The 14800-nt window shown below is 43.7% G+C and overlaps 1 protein-coding gene across 1 annotated transcript in view; it reads right to left on the bottom strand.

Moving 5' to 3' along the window:
* TMC5 (transmembrane channel like 5) overlaps positions 1-14800 on the bottom strand; it is a 41825-nt gene that overhangs the window by 5304 nt on the left and 21721 nt on the right. The window contains exons 10-16 of the mRNA XM_068565562.1: positions 14283-14434; positions 10030-10108; positions 9172-9269; positions 7646-7741; positions 4034-4109; positions 3722-3855; positions 931-1104 (exon numbers count right to left, since the gene is read on the bottom strand). Coding sequence (XP_068421663.1) covers positions 931-1104; positions 3722-3855; positions 4034-4109; positions 7646-7741; positions 9172-9269; positions 10030-10108; positions 14283-14434 — 809 coding nt within the window. The remainder of the gene's footprint in view (positions 1-930; positions 1105-3721; positions 3856-4033; positions 4110-7645; positions 7742-9171; positions 9270-10029; positions 10109-14282; positions 14435-14800) is intronic.

Genomic DNA, 14800 nt, shown 5'->3' with positions numbered 1-14800 from the left:
GTGCAGCCAGAGTTTGTGAACCTGGACAGTGCTGTTCAAACTTCATTGCGATACAGACTTCCTGGGATTCTGTTAAAATGCAGATGCTGATGCTGGAGGTCTGGGGTAGGGCCAGAGAGTCTGCATTTCTAACAAGTGCCCCAGTGAATTAGAAGTTTGGAGGAGCAAGGCACTAGAAAACTCCCATTTTAATTAAGGGGGCCAATGGCAACCCAGAGTTGGGAGGGAGGGCATGACCAAGAGCCGGGAGACCTAGGTTCTAGCCCCCTCTGCAAGTAACAGGCTCTGCAACCTGGAAACTATCTCTGCAAGTCAGCCCTTCTCTGTAAGTCTTATCACTTCCATCTGTAAAATTGAGGGGTCACTCGACAATCAACTGGTTCCACTAGTCTGTGCTGTTGAGTTGTGTCTCTCTACCAGAGGAGCTGCAATCTCAAATGCCATCAGGACTGGGCTTCTAAAGAGGGGCAGCCATCAGCCGACCAACTGTTCATGCAGGAAAATGGGCCCAGTCTTGGCAGATCTTCCAGTTTTTCACAAGAAGTCAGAAATCTTTTTTTAATTTAAAAATGAATGTACACTAACCCACATATCAATAGCACCCAACCGACTTTAACATAATCACAGCCTCAGAAAGACTCACACAGTAATTTTCCTAAGCACTCTCATATCCAGTTTTTTCTTTTTGTTTTCGTGTTATTTCTTAAGAGGGAGCAGAGCAGGTATTGCTTACTTCGTAAAACAGACCCCCCAAAAAGGATAAGAGGATATTAAATAACTTTTAGAAAAATTCAAGGGCAGAGTCAGGATGACCCAGAACACTGAGCCCCACTGTAGCCTTTGCCTTCCCACCAAACACCCCTCAGCTGACCACATGACGTGTTGATGAGGTATTTCCCCTCCCCTAGTTTTCCAAGGGGCCCCATTTACAACACAATGAGGGTGAGGATGAAGAAGAAGTGCACGCTTCCGACGAGGTTCTGGTAGATCCAAACAACCCACAGGTAGCTGGGCTTTTCTCTCAGGGTGTCAATCCATTTGTAGATGGACTCAATGAAGAAGTGCAGACCTCGAAACGGGCCACAGTCAGCTGAAGGTTTCAATCTGATAAAACAAGGGACAGAGAAGCATCTCTAGTGCCAGACTCAGGTATAGTTTATTCCAGAATAGCCCAGTCGTTTCTGGGCTCTGAACATGGAACCAGCAATTCTTACCTGCTCCACCCACATCCCCCTGCAAAGGAAACCCTCTCGCTCATAGCCCCAGCTGGTGTGTTTTGTTTTCATGACCTGCATTCCAAGGACCAGCTCTTGGACAGGGGTATCACCTGATCTAACCGTAACCAATCCAAAGACCAGGCAGAGACCTCAGTGGTATCCTGGCACAAAGAAATGAACTGGGACGATCAGACTCTCTTCCTTAGGAACTTGAACTAAGAAATACAAAGGTGGGAGGCTGTAATCTAGGGAAGCTGGAGTTGCGGTAATAACGGCCACATGAAGTCAGTTGTTGTGAACAAGCAGAAACTAGAAGGCAAAAAGGAACTGGTGAGGAAGAGAGAAAAGACAGTAAGCACGGCGAGAGAGTCAAGGACATCACAGAACAGAGAAGCCTGCCCTGAAGCCGCTGAGATCCTCATGGCTCCAGTTCCACGAGCATCCTAAAAATCAACTCCCTTGCTGTGTGTTCGGTTGCTCATTCATTCTACAAAGGTTTACTGCCCTTGTACTGAGGCAGGAGATAGATGGGCTCCAGGTTAGACATTTACAGCCAGTTTCCTTTCTATACTTCCAGATAGAGAGAACAACAGGAGCAGGGTAAATAGCTGGACTTTGTCTCCAGTGGACACTTTAACAGTAATGGCAGGGACAGAGAGGGGCTGAGTCCTGCCCAGATAAAAGATAAAGAGAACACGTATTTCTCATTCTTGAGGTCAAGGAGACCTCCCTGACTACATATGTGCAGAAAGGCTCCTTGGGGTTAAAAAGGAGGGGGCACCACCCCATAATAGGTGATGCCAAGCCTCCCACAGTCCTCTGCACTGGAATCCATCTTGGCTAAAAGTTGTGCACGCATGTTGGGGAGGGCCCTAGGGCAGGTCAGGTGTGGAAAAAGAAACCAGGTAATTGGCCAAAGGTAAACAAAGGCCTGGAAGAACTGCCCTATGTCAATGATTTAACCACTCTTGACCACGCTCCTCCTCATTAGGGAGGACACCCACACCCTTTTCTCTCCACATGTGTATCTCTGCCTTGCTTTTGTCTTAAATTTAAAAAACCGTTTCCCTGTGTGCTCGCCCACTTGCTGTGCTGTGTCTCTAATAATAAACTTTGTACCTGTTTTTACAGTTTTTGCCTCCTTGAAATATTCTTGCTTTCAAACGGGGCAAGAGCCAGGGGAACTTTACTTCTAGCCTCTAGCCCTCGCTGGTCTAGCAGCTAGGATTCCTGGTTTTCAGCCAGGCTACCCAGGTTCAAGTCCTGGGCAGGGAACTAAGATCCTGCTTCAAGCCAACGCTCACTGCTGTCTCCTCGAGATCAGTACCAGGCTCTGTGCTAGACACTAAGCCCTGAAGAGTCCACAGTAAACAAGACAGACATGATACCTGCCCTCCCAGGTTCTGGTGGGAAAGATGGTCAAGCAATGAGTATGCAATTAAACAAAGATTCAAAGGCATTTCTGACATGAACTAGGGAACGAACAAAGGAAACCACCCTGAGAGAGAGAGAGGAGAGGGGTGCTGACAGAAAACGAGGTTGGTGGTGAAAGTCAGGTCTTCAAGAGGACTTTTGAGATGAGGGTGGAAGGAAGGCTGCCAAGCAAAGGGACTGGGGAGAGCACTTCAAAAAGGTAACCCCATCCCATGTGAGGAGAGGCTCTCAGGGTCCCAGCAGCAGACTGAGAGCCTTGAGGCTGGAGTAGGATGGCGCCATGGTGGGTGAGGTTGGAGAGGTAAGAGGGAGCCTGACCAGACAGGGCCTTTCAGTTCATTAGAGGAAGTTCTGTTCTGCATGTGGAGAGCTGCCTTCTCCCCAGCTGGGAAGCTGCAGAACTTGGAGGAAGTAAGGAAGCTGTGCCGTCAAGACTGGGCACCTGGCGGGTGGTGACCCAACTTGGATATATTGCCTCCCTTGGTTGTAGCATCTGTTGGTTACCAAGGCAACTTGGGTTAAACACTGAATTAAGCATGTCTTTTTATTCTGACCTGTGACATCTAGGGCCTTACTGATCCTGGAGAGACTGCCTTTCCCAGGGCTAGCCTACAAAGCATGCCTTTCATATGCAAAACTGAGCCCCCATCCCACCTCCATCTCCCCTCTCAAGCGCTCACACTCTGGGCCCTGGTCCTCTGCCCCCATCACCCCAGGGCCACATACCAGCCAACTCCAGAGGGTCCCTATACCCCAGAGCCTGCTGAGATTATTCAAACTCACCCCTTCGAAGCCTGCTAACCCTGCCTTTCCCTTTCCTCCCCACCGAAACCACAATAAAGACTTTTGACCACGTTGACTGCTCTCTCCCTCTGCCTCTGACGGACCCTGGTGCCTCCCCATGTGGCCCCCCATGGTGTGATGTGCCCCCTCCCTGTGGGGTCTGTGAGTATAGCAAATTATTTTTTCAGTGGCAGTCGTCTCCTGATCTGTTGGCCTCACCATACCTGAAGAATGATAAAACCTACATTTTAAAACACGCACCCACCCGCAAGGCTGCCATCTCCTACCTCCAGATGGTGATGGCCAGGGTGCACAGGGCCCCAGTGAAGGACGGGAAAAAGAGCAAAAAGATGAAGAAAGTCATCATCTGTGAGGCCCGCCAGGCTTTGCTCAGAGGCTGGAAATTCATCATCAGGCTGATCTGAAGAAAGAGAAGCAGTCACCTCCCTTCTGTAGCCGGAGAAGCAGGCCAGAGGGACCCCAGCCAGACACCAGCTCCCTGACACCTTTCCCAGCCCCCCCACCCACCCACTTCCAGCCACCACTGGGTCACATGGGACTGAGCAAAGCCGATTGGTTCCACCTTCAGACTGACTCACATTTTTGACGTAAAACATGATGAAGAGAGTAATCATTTGGATTAAGGGCAGCAGAGGGCAGAAGAAGATTCCAATCCTATGAGAGAAAGGGGATGAGTGTCAGAGATCAGGGGAGACACAGGGAATCCGTGTGGAGGGCAGGGAAAGAGGGTGTTATGGGCTGAATTCTGTCCCTCCAAAACTCATATGTTGAAGTCCTAACCCCCAGTACCTCAGAATGCTACTGTATTTGGAGGTGAGGCCTTTAAAGAGATAATTAAGGTAAAATGAGGCCACTAACCTCATGTGGGCTCTAACAGACTCAGACAGAGGGAAGAAGACCACGTGAGGGCACAGGGAGAAGGCACCATCTACAGGCCAAGGACAGAGGTCTCAGGAGAAACCAACCCTGCCAACACCTTGATGTTGGATTTCGAGCCTCCAGAATTGTGAGAAAATAAATTTGTGTGGTTTAAGCCACCCGGTCTGTGACACTTTGTTATAGCCACCCTAGAAAACTCATACAGAGGGAGACTGATTCCAACACAGCAAACCAGGCAAATCCCACCATACCCAGTATCCACAGCTCTGGAAAAGAGATTTTGCAGAGAACGCTACCCACACAGCCATTAATTAAACCACCAGATGGCCTTCAGCCAGCCCTAACCCAGGTGTCCCAAATGTGGGATGTGAACTCCTCCTCCGCCTTTGGCATTCAAGAAGGCCTGAGGTCCTGCAGGGACAGGCATTAAACTGCATCGAGTTACAAATGACAGGCATTAAACTGCATCAACTGCATCGAGTTACTCAGCTCTCCCCAGTGCTTCTGAGGCCAAAGAAAAAAAAAAATCTCAGTTTGGTGCTAGAATGTCTTTAAGTCCTAACGCAAAGAAGCAGTCTTTAGACTGAGAGCCTTGACAGACAGCAGCATCTAGCTAGAATTTAATGACTTTTTGTGATGGGATTGATTTTATTTTTCAAATTACTTGCAATTTCTGTCAAATGATATGATTTTCCATTGATGATGATAAAGACTCATTAAAAATATATTTAAATTTTAAAAAGGCAAACAAGTTAAAAGATAATATTAAGTCAAAAGCAGTACAGGTGATAGATAGATATACCCAAAAAATAGGCAGGCTGGTGTACAAAAGACTAAAGTTTGGGAAACATTTTCCTCACCTCATTTTCTACCATCATCTCTAACGTACACTCAATCTCTGTCATTCTATTATCTTCTTTTAAAGCTCATCATCAAAGGCAATATTCTCCTAAAACCCACAGAGATTAAATCTATAATTGCCACGGAGAAAGGAAAAGATATGTGTGTTTCCGATTGTGCTTATTTATGATTTATTAACAAAAACCTTAAAGGCCCAGAAGTAATAATGAGCATCTCATTGTAAGCTTCCCCGCCTCGAAGCTAACACTTCCCTTGGGAATCTCTGTCAAATGGTCAATAGTATGAGGGCTCAGGCTCTAGGATTCAAAAACCTGGATACTGAATCAGATGACTTACCCACATTATTTATTAAACAACAAAAAAGTTGAGTGCTCATAAGTACCATACGATCCAGCGATTCCACTGCTGTGTATATATCAAAAAGAACTGAAAACACGGTCTCAAAGATATATTTGTACACCCATATTCATAGTAGAATTATTCACAATAGCTAAAAAGCATAAGTAACCCTGGTGTCCACTGGCAGATGAATGGATTAACAAAATGTGGTACATACACGTAATGGAATATTATTCAACCTTAAAAAGGAAGGAAATTCTAACTAACACATGCTGTATGGATGAATCTGGAGGACATTATGCTAAGTGACATAAATGAGTCACAAAAAGATAAATTCTATGTGAGTCCACTTATATGAAGTATTAGACTAGTCAAACTCAAAGAAACAGAAAGTAGAATGCTGGTTGCCAGGGGCTGGAGGGGAGAGGGAATGGGGAGTTGTTGTTTAATGGGTACAGAGTTTCAATTTTGCAAGGTGAAAAAGTTCTGGAGATTGGTTACACAACAATGTGAATGTACTCAACACTACTGAACTGTACACTTACCAATGGTTAAGATGGTAAATTTTATGTTATGTGTTTTTTACTACAATTTTTAAAACAGAGCCCTTAAGGATAACAACAGCCATATAATATCCCTACTTATAAACGTTTCTGAATCAGTTACTCGCTAAGCACTTAATGCGTACATTTTCTCATTTAATCCTTACCACAACCCCATGAAGTAGGTACGAGCATCGCCCCCATTTACAGATTAGAAAACTAAGGTTTAGAGAGAGTTTAAGTTATTTGCCCAACGGCATCCTGTTCATTGAGATGATGTGAGTAAAAGGCCTTTGTAAACTGCCCAGTTGCCAGTGGGTGACCTGGCAGTGTGCAAATGCATCACCTAAACTACACAAAGAAAAAGTCCTCACCACCTCCAAAAATAAATTCACTGACGTTAGTGAGTTATTTGCAGATAGCCAAATCACCCGCGGCAACTTTAAAGAGTTGGAAAATAAAGCACTTTACAGTTGTATGGCACATTGGAGATTGCAAAGCAGTTTTCTTGTATCATCTGATTTAATCCTCAACACAATTCAAAGGCAGCTATTATTATGTGCATTTGACAGTTGAGGAGACTGAAGCTCAGAGAAGCTCAGTGACCTCAGAGAGTAGAAGAGCCAGCCCCAGAATCCAAGTTTATCCAACTCCAAATCCCCTACTTTCAGATTAACAACCCCCCAAAAGATGGAACCTGGCAATGTAATATGCCATGCAGAATTCTGGCATTAGCTACATCATGTTAAAATAAATAAATAAAAATAGTCACTGGCTATTGGTTTGAGTTTCTAGGTGAGCTTGTCAAAAATTTGATGCAACTAGCTGGCTATCCTCAAAACACACATGCATGCTCACACACACATGCACACACACACATGCACGTGTACGCATGCACTATTGCCAAAATTGAGGTGGCAAACCCCAAAGGCTACAGAAGTCCCACCAGAGCCCCACCACCAGGGAGTGAAGCAGATCAAAATGTAAGGCAACCTTCTCTGCCTTTATTTTCCCAGTTCTGTTGAGATATCAATACAAAGTAAAGTTTTCTACCATAAGAAAACTGACAGCATAAGGGCAACAAGAAATGGCAAATCAATACTGGGGAGACAATAGTTCAAGGTGGGGTCTGCAGCAAACTGGAACCACTCACCCCAGTTCAAGGCCCAGACAATTGTTACCATAATGGGAGATGATCTAGATCTTTCCTTTTTTGACGAGAAGCCAGAAATGTTAAATTTTATGTGAAATCTCCTGATTCTTAAATACTGCTGGTTAATTCAAATTTTTTAGAGAAAGCACTGCATCGGACAAGCAAAACACACTTGCAGGCTGGATACGGCACGGGGCCCTCCAGGTTAGGAATCCCTGCTCTATGTTGATTCTTGGCTGAAGTCCTCATAAAGGAAAAGAACAGTCTGGGACATGAATTCATGGTTCTCAGACTGGCTGGATTTGGTATCACCTGTGCAGCTTTGAAAAACAACAGATTCTGGGCGTTGCCACCAAAACTCCAAGTCCACAGTCAGGCGGGAGCCACTGGGCAAGCCAAAGATTGTCAAAACTTACCACACCAGAGTTTGTGAGTAGATCAGTTCTAGGACATTCCTGGCAATGTCAAACTCCTGTAAGCCAAGACTTGGGATAAGCCACATCCCAATGATTCTGTGAAAATGTAATGAGTTTAGTACCCAAACCATCAACTCCCTCCTTCAAAAGATTCCTCACAATCGACACAGGAGGACAAATCCTCACCAGTTTGGAATAAAGTCATAAGTTCCCTTGCAAATTTCTGAAAATCCCAAGTATGAGCATGGTTTTGAAGAAATAATTGAGGGAAAATGGAATTAACACAATGCATTCGAATGGAGGTACTGCTCAAGTGGTTCCGAAAAATTCTAGAGAACATTATGTAAATTATCCCAACTACTATTTAAACAGATAATTAATTATGAATTTAAAATAGGTATTATTTAAATGAGATAATTATTTAAATTATCCCAACTATTATCTTGTTTATACCACCTTTTGCTTGTTAAACCTTTTTTTTCAGGGACCAAACTCGGCATTCTCAACCCAAATAAACTGAAAATTTTTCAGCTTTCAGTTACTGCTATTGAGTTAATGGTGTTTCCCTGTTTTCTAAATCCACAAGGAGGAACCCTACGTCCCCATTTATTCTGAAGAAACTTGAGACCACTTTGATTTTTTTCTTACGGAGGAACTGCCAGTAAAAAACTGTTGTAAAAAATAAACAAAACAACAACAACAACAACAAAAAACTTCTCACCTTTATGTCCAGACCCTGGACAGAGGCTGAACTAAAAGTGAGTTTGGGCAAACTGAGTGAGGAAATTTGGCTTTCAACCTACCCACTGAGGAAGGAATCAGTATTGTGCCATGCCATCTTATCACTAGGGCAACTTGCAAAAATAAGTAAATGTCTATTAGGAATGAGATGCTCATAATATTATTATAAAATAAATGAATAAATAAAAGAGGACCACACATGGGCCAATGATGACATTGCCCTAATCCTGCACACCTGGAGTGTAAAATAAAAATTAGTGCATTAATTAAATTCAATGAAAGCAATGAGATAAATATATAAGTACAGGCATGGAAGGATGACAAGGCGTACTGACAGAATTAGTAAGAGCAAACTCCATAGCGATTTTGCAGTGTGACCCCATTTTTGTCTTTGAAAATTATATAGTATACACACACACAAAGCAGTGCATAGACAAATCTGGAGGAATATACATAGACTAGAATATTAAAATGGTCTATTGTGGATAAGATTTCAAATGACTCTCTGTTTCTGTGTTTAATTTCTAGAACTTTCTCAGGAGATTGCATAGGGCCAATTGAACTAAATGAACCTTGACAACAGGACTGTCAGGTCAAGATGAAATTTCAGTTAATTCAGAAGGAAACAATATTTCAAAGGACAATAGGCAGACTTAGAACAACGTACGCAGACTTAGAACAACGTACACTTAGAGTACAGAAGGGACCCACACTTACTGCTCAGCCAGGACTATGGCTCTGGTTACAACGTCAGGTATAATTACTCGAGACAGACAAATATTTACCTCCTCAGGAACTCCCCCAGGAAGGAATCAGCTAAAGAGAACACAAAATCCATCAGAAGGAGCCGGTAGATTTCTTGGCCAATGAGGGTTTCCCAACACTGGAAGGCAAACAAGATTTGGGATGTGGGAGGAGGCTGCGGTCTCCACTTAGTTCCCATCTGTTCCTGGCCCCCTGTGCTCATAAGAATGTGGCTGGTGGCTTAGTTTGACTGAGTCTTTGCGTGCCCAGAAAAGCAGACCCACTCTCAACAGAAATGCACCTTTAGGGTGAATTTGTTTTCAAGAATGTTTATTCTCTTCCTGTGCTCCTTCTTCCCCCATTAAGGCTTGCCCTCCTCAGGTACCCAAACTTTCCCTTCTCACTAGCTCTCCCCTTTAACACTTTTCTTCTTTGTCCTATGCCCTCTGGATCTCGTTTCTCAGCCAAGGAGAGCAGGAGGTGTCAATGGCTAATAATGCCTCCACTCCTTTTGCTTATTAACCTTATGAAAAACCAATTAATATCTTCTTGTTTAAGAAAGTGGCCTAGAGGTTTAGCAGACTAGCACAAACGGGAAGGTTGAATTAATCAGCTTATGAAAATGGTGGTTAGTTACCTCTGTAGGAAGTCAGTGCTATGAGCTGATGGATTGGGAGCTTTTAGATTTGGCTGAATGAGGAAAGTTTCAGGTATACAGCCCAAGGATGGATGGAAGAATGGATGGATGATTAGATGAATAGATGGATAAGTAGATGGACAGATGGATGGAAAAATAACATGATATCTGCTCTAATATCATAAGCAGAAGCTCTTGAGAAACTCACTTCCTCCCTGGTGGTCAAAGGCAAACTTAAGGCAAAACAGCATGGAAATCTCACCTCATCACCAGACAGGGCCACAGTGTTGAGCCAATAGTGACAAAGAATTCCAATGATTGGTAATTTCACAAAGATGTTTCTAAAAAACAGCAACAAAAACAACTACCATTACCCTCCACGGCAGTCATTAGTGCTGTTTGCCAATATTTCCTTTGGGGCATATGGTAGGATGGAAATTCCTGCCCCCCTGTGGTTGAGTGGGTCTATATCGCTAGATCTGGCAAATGAGTTGTGAGCAGAAACGATGTATGTCATTTTGTGTCACTTCTAGACTAGAGCATTTAAATGCCAGTGAGACTCTTCAAGACTTACTGTCTTCCCTCTGGAATGACAATCAGAAGTATTTGAGATGGTTGCTGCAATCTCAGCCTGGATCCCTGAGTGACTAACATGAGCAGAAATCCCCTGCCAATCCACAATGGGCATGTAGCATGGACAAGAAATAAACATTTGTATTCTAGACCACTGAGAGTTTGAGGTGGGGGATGTTTGTTACCACAGTTTAACCTCATTTATTCCGACTGATACACCTTCTTTTGGGTATCTCCAAACTACCTGATTTCATTTCTCACTGTAATAGTAGTACATATACATACTATTCATCAGGTGGACAGTAAACATGCTAAGCACTTTATCAAATCATCCCTCTTAATCTTTACAACTCTATCATAGGGTAGATAGTATATTATGCCTATCTTACCGATGAGGAAACAGAAACGTAGAGAGATGAAATAACTTGTATGAGATCACACTATTTGTTTAGGCTCATGGCAAAGGTTCAAACCGAGGACCATCTGATTTAACAGCCTGAGGTCTTAAACCCAGTCACTTTGCCTAAATCAATACCTTCTGGTTTTTAGAAGTCTTCAGCATTGGTGTGCCAAGAATCATGCACAACTAGACCAGTGATTCTCAAAGTGTGGTCCCCAGACCAGCAGTAGCATCTGTAAACTTGTTAGAAAGGCACATTTTCTGGCCCCAACCCGGATCTGCTGAATCAGAAACTCTGGGGTTGGGGCCCAGCAATCCCTCCAGGTAATTCTGGTGCACGCTAAAAGTTGAGAACCATTGCACTAGACAACATTGTGAAGAAAGGGACAGGATCCGTCTTTTTCAACTCCAGATCCCAAACCTCTTACCCAGTGCTTAGCCTATAGTAGACCCTCAATAGCTACTAGATTAACACCTTAGTATACAGTGATACTGTGATTTATAGTAAGAAATATGTATTTGGTCTTCTTTCCCTTTTCTGGCACTGAGCTCCTAAAGCCGTTGGAATTTCCTAAATGAGGAGAGCTATCAAGGTGCCTTTTGTTATATTAATGAAGTGACTGTTGGGAAGCCCCGAGGTCTATTAAGGTTAGGGGCTGGTTGCCATGACAACCAATCCTGTGATTAGAGGGTCTGAACTCAGCTTGCCTATCTCAGACTCCAGGGAGGGGAGAGGGGCTGGAGTTGAGTTCAACCACCAGTGGCCAATCATTTAATCAATCATGTCTATGTAATGAAGCCTCCGTAAAAACCCAAAAGGAGGGGGTTCAGAGAGCTTCCTGATGGGTGACAGGACAATATTTGGAGAGAGTGGAAATCTCTGAGAGGGCAAGGAATCTCTGCACCCCTTCCCCATACCCTGCCCTACATATCTCTTCTACCTGGCTGTCCCTGAGTTATATCCTTTCATAATAAAGCAGTAATCTAGTAAGTAAAGTGTTTCTCTGAATTATGTGGGCCGCTCTAGCAAACTAATCAAACCCGAGGAGAAGTTCATTGGAACCTCCGATCTCTAGCTAGTCGGTCAGAAGCCCAGGTGACAACATGGATCTGCGACTGGCATCTGAAGTAGGGGTGGGGGCAGTCTTGTGGGACTGAGCCCTTACCTTGTGGGATCTGACGCTATCTCCAGGTAGATAGTGCCAGAGTTGAATTAAACTATAGGACACCAAGTGATAGTGGAGAATGGTTTAGTGATGTGGGAAAACCCCACACATCAGAATTGGTGTCAGAACATATACATTTACTGCAGTATAACTCCAGGTTAAACTAGAAAACACACTCTTTTAAGCCAAGAGAAGCTTATCATAGGTCAGAATGATTGTCTATTTCTGAGCTTTCTCATTTTCTCTGCGTGTAGAGAAGATTTTAAATATTTTATGAAGCAATACATAGGGCTAATATATATTAAAAGGTAATGAATCTCTCTTGGGATCAGAAAAATGCAAATTAGATAAAGGGATTAGATCAAAATGACACACTGAGCATACACGCCTACCACCTCTCTATGCAAATTCTATTGAAATGATAGAAAAGTTAAAAGCTAAAAGACCCATAAAGCAGAGGAAAACAAAAAAAGTCACCAAGGACAGACCAGAAATACAGAGGGATTTATGGAAAATAAAAAGCAGAAATAAAAATATGAAAAGATTAAAGAAAGATTAAAATATAAAAAGGGGTTGGAGAAAACCCCAGTTTAAAACAAATTTGGCAGAGGACTTCCTCAGAGCTTGTGGTAGTTCTGAGGATGCCCGGAGCTTAGAGACAGCAGATACGAAGTGTCTGGAAAGGGCAGCTGGGTGATTATTTGACTTTGCTAGATGTCAGAAAACCTCAAAGCAACACCTGCAGACCTCAGAAGAGGTAGTTAGAATACAGAGTCTTTGGCCCACTCAAACCCGCATTCAAGTAGAAAGGCAAAATAAAAGACATGTGGGATTACTTAGAAGGCTGACCATCCTGAGATCTACTCTAAAATGATGTCTTATCGTCTGCTATAAAACGAGGAAGTTGTACGTAGGATACATTTAACAAACACTGGTGAGCAAAGAAGCCAGTCAAACTTAATGTGTATGTCCAAAAAAATTGCTTTATGCCCCTGAATTGTACATTTAAAATGGTTAAAATGGTTTTTTTAACCACAACAAAAAAAAAATCCCTATTGTTTCTAACCATTGAAAGGAGGCACCCAGACGTGTAGGGTGGGTAGAAGTGAAGGCTTTCTCAGATTTTTTTCCTCAGGCGAATAATACATATATAGATTAACTCTAAACATTAATCTTAGAAGTCAGCCAATTTTTTCTGTGAAAGGCCAGACAGTAAATAATTTTGGCCTTGCAGGCCATACAGTCTGTGTCCCATCGCTGCAGTTGTAGCAGGAAAGCAGCCATAGATAATATGTCACCAGTGGACATGGTTGCACTCCAATAAGATTTTATTTATGAAAATGGGAGGCAGGCTGGGCCTGCAGGTCGTAGTTTGCTAACTGCTGATCTAAAACATATATGTGTATATATGTATTATGTGTGTGTTAAAATATGCTTGTTACAAATTTAAGGGTAACAAATGTTTAAGATCTGTATGAAGAAACTATAAACATAGACATAAGCATAGATATGCTATTCCAGGAGCAAGGAATGGCCAGTGCAAAGGTCCTGAGGTGGGTATGCAGTTTGGCATGTTTGTGAACAATCAGAAGGCGAGTGAGGCTGGGGGCACTGAGGAAGGCGGGGGAGAGGTAGAAAATGAAGTTGGAAAGCTGGCCAGGAGCCAGATCTCAGAGGCCATGGTAAGGTAACGGCTCTGGAATTGATCAGCAAAGAAAGTCAATCTACGTGTACAGCCTTATCATTATAAACACCACCGTAACCAGGAATTGGTCAGGGCACTAGCCAGGAAGAAGCAATAAGGACACAATTTGGGTAGTTTTATACTCTGTTTATCAAAACTGTGGGGTCACCTCTAGCACATACAGTGCCTTTGTGGGAATCACAAAAAGACACCCCTTCCCAGCCAATGAACTGCCAAAAAGCAACCCCTCCACTTCCATTTGGGTGGCTGAATTACAAAAATGCACCTGCTCCTCCCGGATGATTCAGTGGGTACTCGGCCTCACAGTTTGACTCATGGGAACACTGGATGATATCAGTCCCCACACAACGCCTTAGTCAAGAACATTTGTGCAGTGCACAACCTGCCCATCTGTACATCTCATAACTGAGAACTATGTTAATCCTCAGGCTGGGAGCAATTGGAAAAGATAAGCCATTACTCTGAGCAAAAGGCAGATGTACTCAATAATTGTATTTCCTCAGGGCTCTTTGGACTTCATGGCTATTAACCCATACCATAAAAACACACTTTACTCTTGAAATTCTTTCTGGAAAACAGAACTTTGATACTTGAGTGTAACCTTTTCTAGCTTCCATCCATTTCCCTCCATAAAAATGGAAGCTGGTGTGGGGAGTGATAGCCACACTTACCGGATCAGGAGGACGGAGACTTCATGCCTTGGCATCTCATAGTGCTCCACCAGCCTGAACATGGAGTAGAAGCGAGGCACGACCAGGTTGATGCAGGACACAACGAAAGGCAGTAACAGTACCGCCCCGGGGTTCCCGTGGTTCGCCACGAACTACAGGGGATGGAGGGAGAGAATCAAGATGCCAACTGTACACTGGACCCCTCTCTGCCTGACTCAGAAGACCCCCCCACCCCTGCCGTCACAATGGGAAAACCGCAGAAGTAGATCCTCTGAGGTTAGCTATTAAGGTACCATTTATCCAGCACTTACCCTGGGCCGAGAATTACCCACATGATGCTTTAATTCCCACTACAGCCCAGCAGGTGGGTGTTAATAGACTTAACTGATGGACAACCTGAGGCTCAGAGAGGTGAAGATACTTGCCCAGGGTCACCCAGCTAGGAAGTGGCAGATTCGAACCCAGGTCTATCAGACTCAGGGACCTGAGCTCCAACCGCCATTCTGTGACTTTACTTT

Source organism: Eschrichtius robustus, chromosome 16 (genome assembly GCF_028021215.1).
Source record: "Eschrichtius robustus isolate mEscRob2 chromosome 16, mEscRob2.pri, whole genome shotgun sequence".
Lineage (NCBI taxonomy): Eukaryota > Metazoa > Chordata > Mammalia > Artiodactyla > Eschrichtiidae > Eschrichtius > Eschrichtius robustus.
Note: the sequence above shows the minus strand (reverse complement) of the source record. Positions and strands in the feature narration are given on the sequence as shown.